Source organism: Cnephaeus nilssonii (assembly GCF_951640355.1).
Source record: "Cnephaeus nilssonii genome assembly, chromosome: 2".
Taxonomy (NCBI): Eukaryota; Metazoa; Chordata; class Mammalia; order Chiroptera; family Vespertilionidae; genus Cnephaeus; species Cnephaeus nilssonii.
The window spans coordinates 4,192,216-4,212,797 of record NC_137073.1 but is presented as its reverse complement, the minus strand read 5'-3'; the positions used below and the strand labels follow the sequence as shown (position 1 = coordinate 4,212,797).

General features: G+C 48.1%; 1 protein-coding gene across 2 annotated transcripts in view; it reads left to right on the top strand.

The window, feature by feature from the left end:
- Positions 1-1,374: 1,374 nt before the first annotated feature.
- The window catches only part of DNAH3 (dynein axonemal heavy chain 3), a gene marked incomplete at its 5' end in the record, with an annotated part of 194,103 nt that continues 174,895 nt past the window's right edge, over positions 1,375-20,582 (top strand). The window contains 9 exons of one of the 2 annotated variants that reach the window (XM_079759768.1): positions 1,375-1,404; positions 4,430-4,534; positions 5,109-5,331; positions 10,454-10,526; positions 10,910-11,045; positions 13,853-14,042; positions 15,529-15,724; positions 19,042-19,167; positions 20,242-20,437. In XM_079759768.1, the coding sequence (XP_079615894.1) occupies positions 1,375-1,404; positions 4,430-4,534; positions 5,109-5,331; positions 10,454-10,526; positions 10,910-11,045; positions 13,853-14,042; positions 15,529-15,724; positions 19,042-19,167; positions 20,242-20,437 (1,275 nt within the window). Of the gene's footprint in view, positions 1,405-4,429; positions 4,535-5,108; positions 5,332-10,453; positions 10,527-10,870; positions 11,046-13,852; positions 14,043-15,528; positions 15,725-19,041; positions 19,168-20,241; positions 20,438-20,582 lie in introns of both variants that reach the window. The other variant, XM_079759767.1, reaches the window with a different exon arrangement.

Here is a 20,582-nt window from a genome sequence, read left to right as displayed (position 1 = left end):
TTGGGATGTTTGGGTCAGTCCTGTGTGACTTCCTGCACTTGGCTCAGCTGCAGTCTGATGGGTGTCCCACCAGGAGAAGGTTTTTGTTGTTTGGGTTAGAACAATACTTTACAACCATTATTCGCTGTGGGTGCTGTTTTGGAAAGCTGAATTGGGACTTTCACAGGGTTTTTATTCAAGGCTGCCATCTAGGGGTGCCTCTGTGAATCCCCCTCCTCCTCCCACCTCTGTCATCTTTGGAGGGCCAGCCCCGTTTCGCTTTTCCTTGTGTATCAGCTGCCTCCTCCACCACGTTTATCACATGATGGCAGGGCTCGTAGCCTCTCTCCCGACACGGCTGTTGATGGCCATTTGATGGGTCAGTGAAGCAATCCCATGGGCAGTCCCTCCTGTGTTTTACTCTGGCTAAGCAGCCATCTCCGACCGGCCAGAACAGGACAGAACTGGCTCTGAATAGGATTGTGTGAAAAATTCCCACAACAGATAGAGACCCTACACGTCCACACCACAGAGAAGCGGACAACCTAGGCCCTAGTGGACCTCTTCTCTCCATATTCCAGTTTCAACAAATAAAGATGCAGGACCCCTGGTTTAATTCCAGGTAAGCATAACTTTTTAATATTAGTATGTTCAGCTGTTAAGTGGGACATACTTATACTAAAAATTCTTTGTTGTTTACTTCAAAGTCTAAGTCCAAAGGCACAGTCCCTTAGTGCCACTCACACTCCCTTCCTGGATCATTGCTAAGCACCCTCTCTGCCCTGTCGCCCGTTCCCTGCTGCCTGGCTGCCCCTCCAGCAAAGGGGACACCAGGACACGGCGGCCAAGCCCAGGCTTGTATGTGGGCACCACAGAGGCCTCTCCTTCCTTAGCAACAGACGCGGAGGCCAGGTCATAGCGCCTCCAATGTTAACAGCCCAGGGAGGGGGCAGAGACAAGTTCGTTTGCCCGGGACATTGTTTTGGGGGTGCTTCCTCGCCATTCTCTGTTTTACCATGTAACTCTGCTTCCGTTTTCCCAGTGAGCTGGTGTGCTCCTGGGAAAGACCCAAGAGGAGAGCTCGGTGGGACGGCAGAGGGGCCGTGGCAAGGGGAGCTGGAACCGCAGCCCAAAGCCCAGCAGGAGCCCAAGGCTGCCCCTTGGTTCTCTAGCTTCCCTTTCTCTCCTCGTCTACCAGGGAGCTCCTCGGGGGCTGAAGGCTGTGACCTCATAGAGGCAGCCCTGTGGACAGAGTTCAGAACATCTGGAAGTTCCATTGTCTGTGTCATCCTACGATGCTCTAAGGAAGTGTGGATTTCAGACCCACGGGTAGGAGAGGAAGAGACAGAACTCCTTATTCCTTTTTAAAAAATAGGTCCAACTACAATGTACAGTATGAATGACATGGATTGCTCATCTCCAGAGGTATGTATGAATTCTAAAGTATTTTTCTTTTTCTTAACCCATATTTTCAACATGTAGAGACTGGGGAGTGGGTGGGGAGGGGATGTTTTAATCACAGGCCAATTGCCGTGTGATTCCCTGACTGAGCGAGTGTGCTAACCACATGTTTATGTTGTGTCCTTTGAAATATGCTTTTTGCTGAATTAGGCTTTTTTATCCAATCCTCAAATTTTACTGGGAAGGTTTCACCTGTTGCTCCCTTCCCTCCCCTTCCCTTCTAAGGCCATTAGACCATATATTCCATCCCACAGTTCTCAACACTGGCCGCACATCAGAATATCCTGGGAATCTCTTAAAACATAGAGACTTGACCTCATCCCCAAAGATGCTAATGCACAAGGTTTGGAGTGTGGCCCTGGAGTCTGTCCTTTTAGCTAAGACTCGAGTGATTCTGCTGTAGCAGGTCCTCAGGAGAGCTTTTGGGAATGGCCTGTGTGAGGATGTGCAAACATCACATGTGGTCTGAAATAAGCCACATGAAAGTAACAGTTCTACCCAATCTAGGTGCCAGATTCTTGGTTGTAAGAGCTAAGATTCAGTTGCTCTTTTAATGAAGATTATTTGAGCCCTAGCCCAGTGGTTGGCAAACTGCGGTTCATGAGCCACATGCGGCTCTTTGGCCCCTTGAGTTTTTAGCAAAGGCCAGCTTAGGAGTACCCTAATTAAGTTAATAACAATGTACCTACCTATATAGTTTAAGTTTAAAAAATTTGGCTCTCAAAAGAAATTTCAATGGTTGTACTATTGATATTTGGCTCTGTTGACTAATGAGTTTGCCGACCACTGCCCTAGCCAGTGGATAGAGCATCAGCCTGCAGACCGGAGGGTCCTGGGTTCGATTCCTGTCAAGGGCACGTACCTCGGTTGCAGGCTCCTCCCCTCCCCAGGCCCTGGTCACGGGACGTGCGGGAGGCACCCAATCGATGTGTTTCTCTCACATTGATATTTCTCTCTGTCTTTCCCTCTCTCTTCCACTCTCTGAAAACCAATGGAAAAATATCCTTGGGTGAGAATAAAAAACAAACAAACAAACAAAAAAGATTTTTATTTGAAGCAGATTTAAAAGCGAGGCCAAGGGAAAGATTTCCATTGACCGGAAAACCTTGCGTGCAAAGGTCAGTCTCTGCTGTACATCTGGGGCCCTGAAGGAAGCTGTGAATGACTTCATGTTCCTAAACTACTGCTGCCCAGACCCAGCCTGGATAGCAGAGCACCTGCTGGGGACGACCAGGCTTCCTTCAAGCTGATGCTGCAGTGTTTTCACCTTACTCACCCATGGCTGCAGATCTGGTCTTGATTTCAGTAATGAGAGAGGGGGTTGTTGGAGATGATAGCTCAGTTCTTAGATCCTTCAAATCGAGGTCAAGAACAGAGAGACAGACAGTGATTTAAACCAACAAAGCACGTTCTCTGAGCGGATAAACAACAGGGTCCATGGGTCTCAAACGCATCATGCTCGAGGTAGAGCGGAGCATCCCGTGTTTCCGTTCTGCCGGCTGGTGCCACCACTCTTACTGAACGAGGCCCCGGGGTCAGTGAAGCAACGCTGGTTGTAAAGATCCCGGGCTCAGGATGCACCTTTCCTATGGGTTTGCTCATTTGTTTATTTTTAAGATCAACACGTTCCCAGAATAATTTTTTGTGTAAGTGATACTGTTTCCACTGCGTTGGGATATGGAGGCTGTGCCTTTAAAAGCGCCTCCGTGTGGCTAGGCTGTGTTACCCATCCTCTCTGGGTTTTCGTTTCTTTAGCTAGAATATGAGTCTAAAAATTCCCATAAGTGTTTGGCACATAATAATTTGAAAGAATGGCAGATGTTGTTGTTATTCTTTTGCAAGATTGAGTCATCAGTGAGGGGTTGGCTGGAGAGTGGGGTGGCTAACATCTGATTACATATTCCTGGTCCCCACTACCCATTGCCAGTTACCTTGCATGACATAATTCGCTGACCCAAATTGATCAAATCAATCTAATAATGTCTTATATTAACAGGAGTTCAGTCCAAAGTCATTGCATAAGGTGAACAATCACAGAGAATCAAAATTGCCCTTGAAAATCCCTTAAACTATTTTTATATGTTTTTATTGATTTTAGGAAGAGAGGAAGTGAGAGAGAGAGGGAGAGGGGGAGAGAGAGAGAGAGAGAGAGAGAAACATTGATGTGAGAGAGAGACATTGATCACCTGCATGCCCCCTACTGGGGGTGGAGCCAGCAACCTGGACTTATGCCCTGACCAGGAATCAAATTGGCAATGCTTTGGTGCATGGAACAATGCCCAACCAACTGAGCCACACGGGCCAGGGCCCTGAAGCTGTTTTGAATGTGCTGTACAGCAGCACTTCTCAGGAAGCCCAGCCCAGCAGTTTCCTCCAGTGCTGGGTCAGATTGCAGCAGCTCCTTCAGATGAAGCCGTGGTCCTGCCCGTGGGGGCTGGTGTGGGACAGAACCACACAGCATCAGGCAGCACTGCCTTCACGTTCCGCTCTGCTCCGGGGACACCTGCACGGAGTCCCTGGGGCTCCCTCCCCACACACTCACTGGATGGAAGGTGTCCAGCTCCCACATGGTGAAGTGGCATTTTTCTGCAGGAAGCACGGAATGGCTGTGCTGAGCACACGCAGCATGCAATGCCACCGCACGGGTGAATTTCTATTTGCAATTGTGCTTATGTGAAATGCAATAGTATTTTTAAAAGGCACCCCCTTTCATCACAACACAAGGTAGGACAGTGTGGGGTGCCCTTAGAATTTGGACCCTTCCCTGGAGAAAAAAAAAAATATCTGAATTTGCTCTTAAGAGTGTAGCTAAGGAGGAGATGCTGATGGAAAGACAGATGGATGATTTAACAATGAGACCTACACAGTGGACGGGGATGAGAACTCTGTGCCTAAAATCCTCCTGGGAATCTCTTCACTCCTCACCAGCTTAGAGGCTCGGGAATCTTTCCCAATTCCTAAAGAGCGACTTTGTTCCCATTTCCAACAGATCCCCAAAAGTGACTCGATACATCACATGAGCCGCTCCAAGATGCGGCCCGAGCTGCCCCCTCTGCCTGCTTCTGCGAATGAGGAGCCGTCTGAAGTCTATCAGGTCTGTTCACCTGGCGGCCCGTGGGGGACAGGCAGGCAGGCGTGGCAGTGGGATTGGTGGCTTTGGTCATTCAAGTGACCGGGGAAGGCTACCTGCTGCGTTATTGAAACTCCCTGAAATGCTTCATCTTCAGCCGTAAAGTAAGAGCGATTATTTCTACTTTGTAGCCATGTCCGTGAGGAATAAAGACAATAGAAATCAGTTACCTGACTCACAAATTTACTGTTTATGGAAAGCCAGCGATTATCCCTGACTTCAGAAATCACTCTCACAGTGGTCAGGCAGGGCAATCGGCATCCACTCAGAAAGCATTTGCAGCGAGTTTGCAGAAGATACAAACAGCATAAGGCCCGTGGGACTCTGCGATTGTCAGGGAGAATGCAGCTAGGACCCCTCAGAGCCCAGGCACCCTGCTGGGATCAAACCCGCCACCAACCGGGGCACGTGCCCTGACCGGGAAGTGAACCGTGACCTCCCGGTGCATGGGACAACACCCAGCCCACTGAGCAAGCCCGCGGGGCCGTTCGCAGGGACGGCCCTCATTGCACCTCACTCTGCTTGCCTTCCCTCGTAGACGGTCATGTCACACAGCTTTTACCCGCCCTTGATGCAACGCACTTCGTGGACCCTGGCTGCACCCTTCAAAGAGCAGCACCGCCATCGTGGACCCAGCGATTGCATTGCCAACAACTACTCCCTGACAGCTCAGGACCTGAAGCTGCGGGACCTGCTGAAGGTCTACCAGCCGGTCACCATCAATGTCCCTAGGAAGAGGGCCATTCAGGAGTTGCCATCAGGTATCTGTGGAAGAATGGGGTCTTGGAGGGAGATTTGTAATCCTGGGCTCTAGCCTGGCTTCACTCTTACGGCAGCTAATTTTGGGTAACTTCAGAGTCAGTCTCCTCACCTATGAAATGGGAATAATTGTAAAGGCTAACCTTACATTTACATACACCAAAACCTTACATACAATGCACCAAGCACTATTCTCTGTGCACTTGTGTTAATTGATTGCTGTATAACAAATTACCCCCAAACTTAACAGTTTAAAACAGTGGTTGCCAACCTTTCGGACCTCACGGACTACCAGTGGTCTGCAGACCACTGTTAGATGACCGCTGGTTTAAAACTGCTTATTATCTTATGGTTTACTAGAGGCCCAGTGCACAAAATTCATGTGCGGCGGGGGTGGGGGGGTCCCTCAGCCCAACCTGCACCATCTCCAATCTGGGAGCCCTCAGGGGACCTCCTACTGACAATTTAGGCCTGCTCCCCGTGGTTCTCTGCTCTCTGCAGACCTGCCTGTTCATCGCCACCGCAGGCCCTGGTGTCTGCTCTCTGCAGGGGCCTGCTTGCTGCTTGCCGCTGTGGCCAGGGGCAAGCAGGGCCCTGCTGTTTGCTCTCTGCAGGGGGGCTACTTGCCCCTCACTGTGGCGAGGGCTAAAAGGACGACTCTGGTGGGGCTGAGGGGACTGGACGCCACCATCTTGTGGCTTTGGGCACCACCACCTTAGTGACAGAGTGACGGTCAATTTGCAATTCCCTCTTTATTAGGTAGGATGTGGGTCACTGGGTGGTTCTGGCTCAGAGTCTCTCTCAAGCATGCAATCAGGGTGTCAGCCAGGGCACAGTCACCTGAAGATCCTTCTCCCACCTGTTGGCGAAAGGCCCCACGGCCCTCTCGATAGGGCAGCCATCACTTCTGGCTTCCCTCAGAAGGAACAGGAGAAAACAAGAGAGAGAAGAGGGCCAGCAAGACACAACCCACAGTGTTTTTGTCAGCTTTGCTATATTCTGTGTTAGAAGTGAATTGCCAAGCCCACATTCACGGGGAGTTCACAAGGGCGTGGTACCAGGAGGTGGAAGTCATTGGGAGCCATTTGGAAGCTGCTGACCATAGTACTTTTTTCATTTTTATTTTTTAAAAATCTTTATTGTTGAGAGTATCACAGAGGGCCCCCCATTGCCCTCCTCCACCCTGATCCCACCCTACTGCAGGCCTTCATCACACTATTGTCTGTGTCTCTGGGTAATGCAGATCCTATATAATAAAAGGCTAATATGCAAATAGACCGAATGTTAGAACACCTGAACAACCAGTCGCTATGATGTGCGTTGACCACCAGGGGGCGCATGTGGAACTTAGCAGGCATTGGCAGCAGGCAGCAGAGCATGGAAGATGGCGGGTGTCAGCCACAGTGGGATGGTGGAGCAGGTAAGCGGGGGCACCAGACCAAGGCGGGGTGCCAGTCACTGTCATCAGGGTGAGGCTCTGGTGGTTACTGAAAATTCTTTGCTCCCGCGCACCATGGTCCCGCCCAGCACTTGCACCTGCTGCCTACACTGGCCCCGCTCGCACCCGCTCCTGGCACAGGCCCTAATTGATCCATGCTGTCAGCGGGTGCAGGTGGGGCTGGCGCCATCAGCACGTGGGAGTGGCAGCGGCAGTGGGAGCGGGGCTACTGGCAGACAGGGGACTGGGAGCCCCGGCAGGAGGGGCTGGGAAGGGGTGCAGAGGATGGGCTGAGACCCGCCCCTGTGCCCACCGCAGCCTTGCAGCCCATAGTTCTTTTCAAGGTGCATGAATTTGTGTACTGGGCCCTAGTATGCATATAAGATCTTTGGTTAATCTCTTCCCACCCCTCCCCTTCCCTCAGAGATTCATCAGTCTGTTCCATGTTTCCATGCCTCTGGTTCTATTTCATTCATCAGTTTATTTTGTTCATTAGATTCCTTGTTCATTTGTTTTGATTTTTAGATTCAATTGTTGATATATATGTATTTATATTTTTTATCTTTTTCTTCTTAAAGTAGAACCTTCAACATTTCATGGTTTGGTGGTATTAAAACTCCTTTAGCTTTTTCTTTTCTGTGAAGCTCTTTATCTGATCCTCAATTCTGAATGATAGCTTTGCTGGGTAATCTTGGTTGTAGGTTCTTGCTATTCATCACTTTGAATATTTCTTGCCACTCCCATCTGGCCTGCATAGTTCATGTTGAGAAATCAGCTGACAGTTGTATGGGTGCTCCCTTGTAGGAAACTAACTGCTTTTCTCTTGCAGCTTTTAATATTCTCTCTTTGTCCTTAATACTTGGCATTTTAATTATGATGTGTCTTGGTGTGGTCCTCTTTGGGTTCCTCTTATTTGGGGTTCTCTGCGCTTCCTGGACTTGTAAGTCTATTTCTTTCACCAGGTAGGGAAGTTTTCTGTTATTATTTCTTCAAATAGGTTTTTAATATATTGCTCTCTCTTTTCTCCTTCTGGCACCCCCCCAATGCAGATGTTGGTACACTTGAGGTTGTTCCAGAGGTTCTTTACATTATCTTCATATTTTTGGATTTTTTTTTTTCATTTTGCTCTTCTGATTGGGTGATTTTGCTTCCTCATGTTCCAAACTGTTGATTTGATTCTTGACATCCTCTACTGTTGAATCCCTATAAATTATTCCTAATTTCAGCTAGTGTATCCTTCATTTTTGACTGGTCCTTTTTCATGTCTTTGATGTTCTCACTAAGATCCTTGAATTTCTCGCTAAGTCCTTTATCCTTCTCAATAAATTCCTTGAAGCTTTCATTAAGTTCCTTGAGCATCCTTGTAACCATTATTTTGTACTCTGTATCCAGTAGTTTGCTTGCTTCCATTTCACTTAGTTTTTTGTTTTGTTTTTTTCTGGAGATTTTTTCCTTTTGTGATATGCTTGTCTCTACATTTTGGCTGTTTCTGTGTGTTTGTTTCTATGTATTAGGTAGAGCTGCTAAGTCTTCTGGAATTGGTAGAGTGGCCTTGTGCACTAGGTGTCCTGTAGGGCCCAGTGGCTCAGCCTCCCCACTCCCCTGAGCTGGGCGATCTAGGTGCACCACCTATGTGAGCTGTGTGGACTGCCCTGTTGTAGTTGAGCCTTGATTGCTGTTGGCATCAATGGGAGGAATTGACCCCAGGACAATTGGCTGTGATGACCAGTTCTTGTCTACAATGGAAGAACTTCTGTTCAGGAAACACCCTTTTGGAGCAGGAGTTGCTTCAGTGGGGTTTTGGCGCTCACCGAGTCTGCCTCTTGAGTGTGTCACTTGTGAATGTGGTAGAATTGTAATCTGGCATGGTCTGAAGTGTTCCACTGGTGCACTGGCTCTGAGACCTCCCAGGATGTACAGTCAGCCACTGCCCAAAGTTACTGGGACTACTTCTACCTGGGGCCATCTGGCACAAGCTACAGAGCAATCTACAGATGGCTGCTACTCGTGTTGGCCTTGGAGGTTCCCAGGAGAGGCCAAACTGTGAACTAAGACAGGGTGCTGCTAGTGCCAGGCCTGGGGCCACTCATTGATAGGTATGGAGCATGCTGATGCCAGCTGATGCTTGTTTGAGAAATTTTAGAAAAGTCTGAAGCCTGAGCTAGGACAGGCCATTCACATGGAAAGGCCACTACAAACAGCTTGAGTGGGGATGCAAATTGGATGGGGCGGAGTCTCAGGAAATTTCCAGGGTGGAGCAAATAGTGTGGGCCAGACTGATGGAGATTCAGATATGGCAACTGAGTCAGCTCTGTGGTGGGATAGGTCCCGGCATAGGAACAATTACTTCTGCCAGCACTTTTGTCTGGGAGAAAGCTGCCTCCGAGTTCCTGCCCTGATGCCAGACAATCTAGTTCCTCCCCATATGTCCTTGAATACTTTCAAGCTGCTGCCCCAGTACTAGAGCTCAGAGGAAGTGAGTCCGAGTAAGTCCGTGCACTGGCCCTTTAAGAGGAACTGCCTGGGTCTCTGTCAGCTCTGTGTCACTCAGTGACAATCTCCGCTGTTCTCTTCCCAACACTGGAATCCTGGGCTGAGGGGTCTGGTGTGGGGCTGGGACTCTTGCTCCTCACAGAAACCTCCGCAGCCTAGATATCCCTCCCTATTAAAAAAATGTCACATGTGAGTTTTGGACCAGTTCATTCCGTGTCTCTGCCCCTCCTACTAGTCTCAATGTGGTTTCTTCTTTACTTCTCTAGTTGTAGGACTTCCATTCAGCCAGATTTCAGGCGGTTCTGAATGATGGTTGTTCTGTGGTTTAGTTGTAATTTTGATGTGGTTGTGAGAGGATTTGAGTACCACATTTACCTATACTACCATCTTGGTTCCTCTTCCCATAGTAGATTTTATATATTTATTTAATCCCACCAGGTACACATATATCTATTTAAGGGTATGCTTTAGTAATTCTTGTTAGATGTATGTTGGAGCAATATTTTTTTATATTTAAAGAGTTTTTTGCCTATTACTATTATATTTGGAGTAGATTGATGAGGAGCTCAAGTATGAACTCAAAATATATCTTGAGTTTTCAGTTCTCTTTAATTCTTTCAGAATTTCAATTTAATAGTAGTATGTCACTAATACTTCTCTATTACTTGTTAATTTCCTTAGGCTAAAACTTAAGCAAGTTGAATAGTAGAATTTTATGTCATTTATTAAAATTATTGGTAGTTACCCTTTATTGCAAATAATACTGGTTTTTTATTTGTGATACTCACATATTATCTTTTTAAAATAAATATATTAAGTTTAAACATCTGAGTCTACTTAAAAATATGAAACAATAATACATGTGACATTTAGCAAACAGAGCAACAGGGTTGGAGAGTGGATCAAGTAGGCAGTTATTAATACCTGTCAAATGTATGAATGAATGGATCGCATGCTCATCCCTATTTCACAATCGAAGAAGCTAAGGCCTGGAGTGATGAAGTCACTTCTTCAGGGTCACACAGGTAATTAGTGGTGCAGGTGAGACCAGAACCCACATCTGCTTCATCCCACTGCACCAAGTTTACCCCCGTAGCCTGCTCCTGGACAGTCCTGAGAGTCACATCCCTGTGGACAGAGGATGGCCCAAGGCCACTGCCCATCACTGATGTCTTCCTTCTCCACTATTCTAGCAACAAAAAGCTCAGCAGAGCCTGAGAGGAAGAAAATGAAGTCCCCCCCGATAGACAAAATGGATCCTACCAGGTAAGGTGTCTCTGTGGGTACAAGGGATTTCAGGACACCAGGCTGAACCAGAAAAGGCTGTGGTCTCACTAAAGCCATGCTCTTCTCAGCTTCAAAGCATTCCCAGACACCCAGTAACCAATGGTCCCCCCCCCCTCACTATCTCCTTAATCTAAAAAAACTTAAGACGCTAAATAAATTAACCATCTGAGCAAACCAGTGCTAACACACCTATGCAATGCTCCATGTTAGAGGTCGCTGCTCACGCCACAGCTCTCAGAGGACACGGAGGAGGGCTTCTCCTGCAGAAGGACTCTCGTGTGGCTGGAGAAAGCAGACAGGGCTGAGCCATGTCTTCTTTTCAGGATCAAATCCGCCCGCAAGACCTTGACCTCATCACCCAGGAAGAAGGAGGTGGTGACCTCTGAGACCCCCCCAGGAAGCAGACCAGCAAGCCCAGAAGAGCAGATTAACATGATGTTACAGAAGGAGATGGAAATAGAAAGTAAAGAAGCCAAGCCATCTGAGTCAGACTTGGAGGTACATTCTCGTCACTTCCTTTCTCCCAATTAGCATCTCAGTGATTCTGACCTGGGGGAACAGCAGCATCACCCAGGGCATGTTTTAAAAACACATAGTCCAGAACCCAGGACAGTCTACTGTGTGTGTGTGTGTGTGTGTGTGTGTGTGCATTCTTTGATCTACTAAGCCTTAGAAACCAATACCTTTGGGTCCTCTGAGAACGTAAGTTGCAAAATGGTGACCCACAGGCTGGGGTTGCCAGATTTTGGAAAACAAAAACAAAACACAAAACAGGACACCCAGCTAAAGTTGAATTTCAGATAAACATGAATAATTTTTTAGTACAAGTATATCCCAACCCATCTGGCAACCCCACCATAGGCTGAATTTGGTCTATTGCTGTATGAGGGAAATCTCATATGAGCTAGATTTTTAATTTCTCTTGAAAAATTAAGATATTCCAAGCTGAGTAGGAGCTGCCTCCTTTAGATGAGAGATACATTCTCTAGTTTGTCAATTTCCACCATTCCTTACTATTTTTTTACTAGAGGCCTGGTGCACGAAATTCATGCACAGGGTGGGGAAGGGGTCGGTCTCTCAGCCCAGCCTGCACCCTCTCCAATCCGGGATCCCTCTCACAATCCGGAACCACTGGCTCCTAACCGCTCACCTGCCTGCCTGCCTGATGCCCCTAACTCCTCTCCTGCTGGCCTGGTGGCCCTAATTGTTCTCCCTTGCTGGCCTGATCTCCCTAATTGCCCATCTGCTCTCCCCTGCTGGCCTGATTGCCCTAACTGCCTAACTGCTCCCCCCTGCTGGCCTGATCCCCCTAACTGCTCTCCCCTGCTGGCCTGATTGCCCTAACTGCCTAACTGCTCCCCCCTGACAACCTTATCCCCCTAACTTCCCTCCCCTGCTGGCCTGAGTGCCCTAACTGCTCTCCCCTCCTGGCCAGATCACCCTAACTGCCTATCTGAGCTCCCCTCCTGTCCTGATCCCCCTAACTCTGTGGTCAGCAAACTGTGGCTCATGAGCCACATGCGGCTCTTTGGCCCCTTGAGTGTGGCTCTTCCACAAAATACCACGGCCTGGGTGAGTCTATTTTGAAGAAGTGGCATTAGAAGTTTAAGTTTAAAAAATTTGGCTCTCAAAAGAAATTTCAATCATTGTACTGTTGATATTTAGCTCTGTTGACTAATGAGTTTGCCAACCACTGCCCTAACTACTCTCCCCTCCTTGCCTGATTGCCCTAACTGCCTATCTGCTTTTCCTTCCTCTCTGCACCCTTCGGACCCCCAGCACAGGTGTGCTGAGAGCTCTCTGCCGCAGCCCCATCCCCATCCTGATTGGTCATTATGTGACAGCTTCCCGGACAATTTGCATATTCCTCTTTTATCAGTATAGATGTCCAGCCAATTGTCACTTGTTAATGTTACCTGCTTGATTCTAGGTAGCCTTTTGAGTTTCTAACCTCTACCTTAAAAGGAGAACAATAAAACTTTAGAGTTAATAGCTTATGAGTTTATAGTACATAAAAATGATTAACAATAAAAACTCAGTCATTATGTGCTGTTGGCAAAATTCCATGCTAACCCTTATTTGACCCCACTCAAAACCAGGGTACTATGATCATTCTTATTGCCCAGCTGTGGAAATTGGGGTGTAGACTGATTCAACAGCTTTCTGGGGTTATGCAGTCAGGAATAGGCCAGGTCTGGCTGATAGTAAAGTCTCTGTGGGTAAGAGCTACCCAGCATTTCTCAAAGTTGCCAGCAGATTATAATCACTTGAAGTGCTTGTTTTAAAAAAAATTGCCCGAGGAGGGGTCTGTGGAGCTGCATTTTAACCAGAGCCTCTCCCCACCCCAGGCAGTTCTTATAATGAGGGCGTTTGGATGTGTTTCTGTATAATCAGCTTTCACTCCAGTTGGAAAAGGTGAGCTCAGCCTCTTCTGACCTCAGGCAGTCGGCACTGACACTCAAAGCTGATTGAAAACCCTTGCCTACACTTGGTGCTTCTCATCTATTTGAAATGATCCATTGCTAGAGCCACTCAGCCATCAGCAGCTCAGAGGCAGGCCCTAAGGAAACAAAACTCTCAGTGTCGCCAGGTGACCTGGGCCATTTTTATTCTGTGTGTGCATCTGTAGCTTTTCTAAACTCAAAAGCCCATGGCTGGATTAAAAAGCCCATGGTTGGATTAAAAAGCCCATGGCTGGATTAAAAAGCCCATGGCTGGATTAAAAAGCCCATGGCTGGATTAAAAAGCCCATGGCTGGATTAAAAAGCCCATGGCTGGATTAAAAAGCCCATGGCTGGATTAAAAAGCCCATGGCTGGATTAAAAAGCCCATGGCTGGATTAAAAAGCCCATGGTTGGATTAGAAGAGCTATCATAAGTCTCACTAGGTCTTTGAGGATCTTTTTTCCCCAACTGAAGGCTACAAGCTATAGGATCAAACTGCTTTGCAGAGGACCAATGTTGAGGAGAGTGAATTGAGTCCTTTTAAGGAGCTCACTTCTCTTCTTAAAGCTCATCAGATACGCTGCCTCGTCCTTCTGTTCCTGTCTGCATGGCATTTGACAAATCTTTGTACTTTACTGACCTCTCTCTGGCTTTGGTCGAATCCTCGAGTCAGGGGGAAGACTCGCTGGCAATCTCAGAGCCATGCTTGTGAAGTCACAGCGCAGGCCACAGGGCTGTAGCGAGTGAAGGGTGGGGAGGGGCGCTGTGTGGACTTGGCCTCCTGTCAGCTGATGGGTGTGGGGAGGTGGGCACAGTTCACCAATCATGATCATTTTCTTCCTGGTGGTTTGTTTACGGAAGCGATATGATTATTATTTGACCCATGGAATCCGAAAAGACATGATTGCCCCCGAGGAGGATGAAGTGATGGTTCGGATTTCGAAGCTGATTCCTAACACACTGCTGACAAGTCCCTTCCTGGAGCCCCTGGTGAACACCCTCATGGAGGAGAAGGAAAGTTACTATTACAACAGCCTCATGAAAAGCATCGGTAAGGCTGGGCGGACCTGGGGCGGGGTTCCCATGCAGAGGGCCCCTTCCTTCCTCTCACTCTCAGACCTCTACCCTGTTCCTCTGAAAATGCCAAAGCATTTTAACTTTTAATTAAAATGCCCCGACCCACCACCACTCATGTCTCCCCCGCCCTCTCACACGTTAATGTGCACCCGCTTCACCTGGGGTCTGGTCCTGACGCAGCGGAGCTGGGGGCCCCAGGCCCTGCATACTAACAAGCTCCAGGTGAGGCAGCAGGTGCTCCTTCCCAGGGGCAGCACTGTGAGTGGCAAGGAGCGACTCCACATCTGAATCACACTCAGTGCCTGCCTCTTCTCTCCACTCTGCCTCTCTCCAGCAGATTATAATCACTTAAAGTGCTTGTTTTTAAAAGAAAAATGCCTGAGGAGGGGTCTGTGGAGCTGCATTTTAACCAGAGCCTCTCTCCCCACCCCAGGCAGTTCTTATAATGCATCGTCTGCACTCACAGCACTTCTTGTCTCCACTTTCAACTCACCTGTGCCCCTAAGTGCCCACTGTCTGCATTTCCCCTGGGTCTGAGCTGCCGTAGGAGACTGTAGCTCTTTGGTGATGAAGATGTCAGGTTGATCCTCACTCCCTGTGGCCTGGGCCCCAGGTCTTGCTCACAGTAGGTAGGGGAACTGTTCGATGACGGTGAGTAACGTGAGAAACACGCCTGGAGGGTGATCATGTTAGTTCCCTACTTTCCTGTTTTATCTGGACAACAGCCATCTTCACCAACTTGTCTAGTTATTTGTAATTTCCTAATTAGCTTTCCGATGGCGTGAGTGTAATGGCTCCTTGTTTACTACAGGGTAGAACCAAACTCAGAAGAACAAACTTGTAAAGTCCTTAAAATTCCAGCCCAACCTGCTTCTACAGTTTTATCACTTTGAACTCAAACCACTTGCACCTGCTATTCCTGCCACAGCGTGAATAGCAGCTTCTGGAGCATATTATACAAAAGCACGGCCTGCACTTTATTGTATGTTGCTCCTCGGCCCCGTCCTCTTCCCTCCCGGTCCTGTCTCAGAAACGCCTACTGGCCCCTCAGGACCCAGCTCAGATGTCACTTCGCCTGTGAAGCTTTTGCCAATCTTTCTTTCCTTGACGTGTGATATTTTGATCTCTGAATTTCCATTACAAGTATCTGGTGTCGTCCATTGTGCTGATTTTGGTGTGAGGAGTCAGTTAATGATTAATGAGGCAAAACTCATTGTCATGCAGATGCTAGATATCCTAACAGGATGCGATCCCAGTTCCTCGAGCTCCAGACTGAGGTTACCCACCTCCTTCCCTGGTGTCTTCAGACAGAAACACAGAACCGCAGAGCATCCTCAGGGGATTGCCGGCCACCCTGCCAGTGAGGGAGCCTTTTCAAGTGTTTACCTTTGGAGAGCTGAAGCTAAGAGCACGAGTGCTCAGGGTCCCTGCGCACTAACACTGTTTCCCGTTGGTTCTAGTTGATTACATCCTCATGGACCCAGAGGAGAGGAAGAGGCTCTTCATCGAGAGCACCCCCCGCCTGTTCCCGCAGAGAGCCATCCGGGCGCCTGTGCCCTGGCACGGGGCCTACAAGAGCGCCAAGAAGTGGAACGAGGAGCACCTGCACACGGTGAACCCCATGGTGCTCAGCCTGGAGCAGCTGTGGTTTGAAGCGTAAGAAGGGTCTCCCTCTTCCCCCCCTCTCTTTGCTGCTTCCACACATAGGAGAACATGTTATGCTGGGCACTGTGAGGCAGCCCTGTCCTGGGCGTGAGATGACAACATCCTAGACCAACCAGGCATAGGAACTGACACCCATGCTTTGTGCCCACAGCCCCCGGGTCTCTCAGCACTGGAGCATCCTGGGTAAGAACACAGGCATGGAGCCAGGCTGCAGGGCCAAGCCTGGACTACGGGGTTTCATAGGTGATAGGTATGGGTGTGTTACCACCTCTCTGTGCCTCATCCCTGAATGTGGGATAATGAGAGCTCATAGGGTTGTAGGAGGAATAAGTAAGTTAATGCTGCAAGGTACTCAGAACAGTGCCTGACATAAGTACCCAGTAAGTGTTAACTAGCCATTGCCTCCATTATGACCTGTGTCTCGCCGAATTCTAATTACATGTTTACTTGCTCGACTTCCAGCCCACGAGAGGGTGGGTACTTGGGTCTTACTCATTTATGTAACTCAGTTCCACACAAGGTGGCTGGCACAGCCTCGGTGAAAGTCATCAGTGACTAAATTGGCCACAGGAATTGTAAAAGTCCAGAGCAGGCAGGGTCTCTTTTTTTTTTCTCTTAAGTTTTTCTAAATTGAAATATAATTCACACACCATAAAACTCACCCCTTTGAAGTGCACAATGCAGTAGTTTTTAGTATATTTGCAAATTTTTACAACCCTCACCACTCTTCAACTCAAGAATATTTTTATCCTCCCCCAAAGAAGCATGTACCTCTCAGCAGTCTTTCCAGCCCCTGCCTCCCCTCAGCCCCTGGCCACACTCTGCTGTCCGGCTCTGTGGCTTGGCCTCGTCTGGACATTCCCTATAAATGGAACCAGGTGGTCCTTTGTGTCTGGCTGCTCCACCAGCGGGATGTTTCCCAGGTTCAGCCACAGAGAAGCACGCATTAGGACGTGCTTCCTCCTTCTGGCTGAAGAAGGCCTCACTGTGTGGCCAGCCTGCGTTTTGTCTGTGCATCTTCAATCGCACTGGGAAGAAAGACTCACATTCTATGGGCCCCTCAAGAGGGGGTGCAACTCCTGGTGGGGGAATAAGGCCACCAGAGCTCACTGAAAGTCAGGCTGCCACCATCTGGGTTCTTTATTAGAAAAGTTAGAGGCAAATATGTTTATTTAATTTTGATTGGCTGAACTTGGCAGCTCAACTATTTTGTCTTGGGAGGATCTCTAGCTTAGAATGTGTTTTATCTTGGAGAGCTTAGTTGTTTTCACATTCTTAGCTTTACCTATATTTTTAAAAGGAATTGATGGGGAAGTCAGCCTAGGACTTCCTTCTTTGAACTGAATTCTGTTTTCTAAGGCTTTGCAGGGGTCCATCAAGACATGAGGAAAAAAAGGAAGTAAGTTTCTAACTGGGTTGCAGTATGTTGAGTAATAATGTTCTTGCTCTGTCACTACAGAACTTCTAGTTTGAGTAAGTTCATCTCTCTGGGCCCGTTTCCTTATATGCAAAGTGGGAATAATAGCAAAGCTCCTCTCATGTGGCTGTTGGGGGAGGTGCTTGGAACAGTGCTGGGCACACAGTGGTTGTGCCCACAGCACTGGGGTCTCCAAGCCCTGGAGCATGCTGGGTAAGAGCACAGTGGGGAGCAAGGTGCGTGGCCAGCGGGCAGCACAGCTTTAACTACAAGCGTGTTTACAGCCTCAAAACATAAATCAACCTGGAAATTAACAAGGAACTCACTCTCGGGCCTGGTAACATGGCCAGAGGCTCAGTGCCACGGGAATGTGCGCGTGAATTTAATTTGATTGTGTAACGAAGATGGCAAACTTGAACCGATAGCCGGTACTGAGAAGAAAGGATGCATACCATGTGCTTTTCATGGCTCTGTAAGAAGATTCTGTAGGTAACAGAGGTACAAAAATGAACCAGAATCATTCAGAAGGCTTTTGTTGGCTGAATCAAAAAATTCACAATGAGGAAGATTTATTAAGGAAATGATACAGAGTAATTTTCTTACATGGCCTGCACTATTTAACTTTAAAAATTCTAAGAGATCACCTCGTTATCTGTGAAGGGTGAGATGTTTGGGGACAGGATGAGGGTTGTGGTCTCAGAAAGAATAGATTTTCTGGCAATTGGGAAATTTTCTGGGATTCAGTTGAAGATGTGCAATATCTTTATCAGGTGGCAACAAGGGCCACTTGTGGCTGGGTGGCAGCGTACTTGGTGCTGAGTCCTCAGGTTTGGTCTTCCCTGGCAGTGCCCTGGCCTGGCCAGGCAACGTGAAGACTAGGCTCACCATCTCACCAAGAAGGACTAAGGCTGCCGGGTTTTAGGAGGAAGGCCGCCTACAGTGAGTGAGGAAAAGGAGAGCAAGAACGGAGACAAGCTAAGAAGCAGCAGAGATCTCCTTGGGGAAGTGACCGGGGCTGGTGATTTCAGAGTGACTTATAACCGAGTGGAGGGATTCCATCAGCTCTGAGCCAGGAAGAGGACTGGTGGCCCTCAGAGGCAATAAAGGCCTGAGGCGTGTGGTGAAGAGCAACTTAGCCATTGATCTGAAAGAAACAGGAAAAGATAAGAGCATCTCAAAGGAGGGTGTTCACTCAGCACATGTACTTTGAGTGCCGTGTGCCGAGGGAGGCTGGATGTCTTGGTCAACTGTCAGGGGTGGGACAGTGTTGTTGTTGTTGTTGTTTTTCTTTTTTTAACAATATTTTTCTTGATTTCAGAGAGGAAGGGAGAGGGAGAGAGAGAGAGAAATATCAATGATGAGAGAGAATCATTGATTGGCTGCCTCCTGCACATCCCTCATGGAGGATCGAGCCCACGACCCAGGCATGTGCCCTAACCAGGAATCAAACTGTGACCTCCTGGTTCATGAGCCGTGCCGGAGGGCTACACAGTGTCTTCTGGAGTAGCTCAGTAACCCACCTGATCGCGAAGACGCTCTGTGTGCCCTGTCCTCTTTGTCTTCACTGTTTGTAAAGAACTTTGGTCCATTTGACATCCCAGTTCTCAGTCAGCCAAATACAAAGTTGGTGCCCAAACCCCGTCCCCAGTTGGGACACCCAGCACGACATACAAGAAGACTCAGTAAACTCCTGCCGAGTGGCTCATTTACCTGCTCTTTGCAAGACTTTTAGTGGACTGTTCACTTCCTCCTCAGACTCCCCAGTTTTTCAGATATACTTAGTTTTTATCTGTTTAGCTCTCCTCTTATTGAAGAAAGAGCATATATTCCTCTTGAGCCTGTCCTACACAATTTGTCATGAAGCTGAGCTATTCTCCCCTTTTTTTGGCAGGTTCAGAGACCTCAGGTTTGTTCGAACAGCAGAATTACTGGCAGGGAAATTGCCTCTGCAGCCCCAGGAATATCAGGATGTGATCCGGAAGCACTGCATGGAAGCACGCCAGGTCCTGCTCAACAAGTCAGTACCTGGCCTGAGTGGGGCTGCCTCACAGGATCCCAGACAGGAACCTCTGCATGAAAACTCGGTCGCAACCTGGGGGCTGCACTGTTGCTGACATCTCTCTGTCCTCTTCATTCCAGTGCCCCCAGCCTTCATGTCTCCTAACACCCACTGTGCATCAGCCCCACCCAGTCTCCCTTCGCTTTAAACTCTCTCATTACCGTTGGTGTGAGGGTACCCCTTCCAGCACCTTCTCTGAAACCCTCAGGCCTCGCTGGTCACAGGACTGCACTTGAACAACTTGAGTGCAGTGGCCCAGATGAACAGCCCCTAGGTTCCCAGGTTAGAGGGTTTTCAGTCACTCAGACAACTCCTTTCGCTTTGTAAATACATGCAGGACTATGTCCAGATAAATTAATTCCCTTATGTGAAATGATTATAATGATACCTTCCATTGGGTTTTTACGTATCAGAGAATATGTATTAGTAAGTATATGCAGTAGCTGGCACTCAGCAGCTGCTTAGTAAATATGGTAATTATTGCCTCTGACCAGGACTAGTACTAGTACTTCTAGATGCGAGAACAGTAGTTTTCTGGCAAGCAGGAAAGAGACGTAATGGATGGAGAGGCCAGTGATTCCCACTGGGAATTGGGAGTTAGAATTTGGAGAAGGAAGAAAGGACCAATGAGGCATCCATTTCTTCTTTTCTAATTTCTCCTCTCAACTTCTGAACAGCCACTGCCACAATGTAGTTTCTTCTCTGGAGTTTCTTTTCTCCTCTCCCTCTCTCTTTCCCCTAAAATCTGAGTCGGAGACCAGGCATATGCCATGGAGAGAAGTTGCACAAAACATTCCGGTTCCTGAGGCCCCTTCGCCCCAACCTCTGATTATAATGGAAAAGCTGTAGACTCTCTCAGCAGAACGTGGCCCTAGTACCCTTGTCCATCTGGGTATTGTTAATAGGAGAATAGTCTCTCAATTCAAATCTTACTACTTTCTTCTCAGGAGAGCAGTGTTGGCAGGAGAGGCAGCCAGATGTGAAATACCAATTCCAAGAGGTTCTCACGTGGCTACCCTCCTGTCTTTGCAGGTGGATCCCCACCTGTGCTCAGCTTTTTGTCTCCCAGAAGGAGCAGTGGGTTCATTTTGCTCCCAGGAGCGACTACGACTCCTCCAGGAACATCGAGGAATATTTTGCTTCTATTGCATCATTCATGTCACTTCAGCTCAGAGAGCTGGTCATTAAGTCTCTTGAGGATCTCGTCTCCTTTTTCATGATACACAAGGTGTGTAGGGGGCCATAAACAAGCCCTTTTCAGGTATAAATGACTAAGATAGAATCAGGATTCCATCAGCTATGAGCCAGGACAAAAAATAAAAATCTTGATTCGCAAACACTTCCAGTCTTTATCCTATATAATAAAAGGCTAA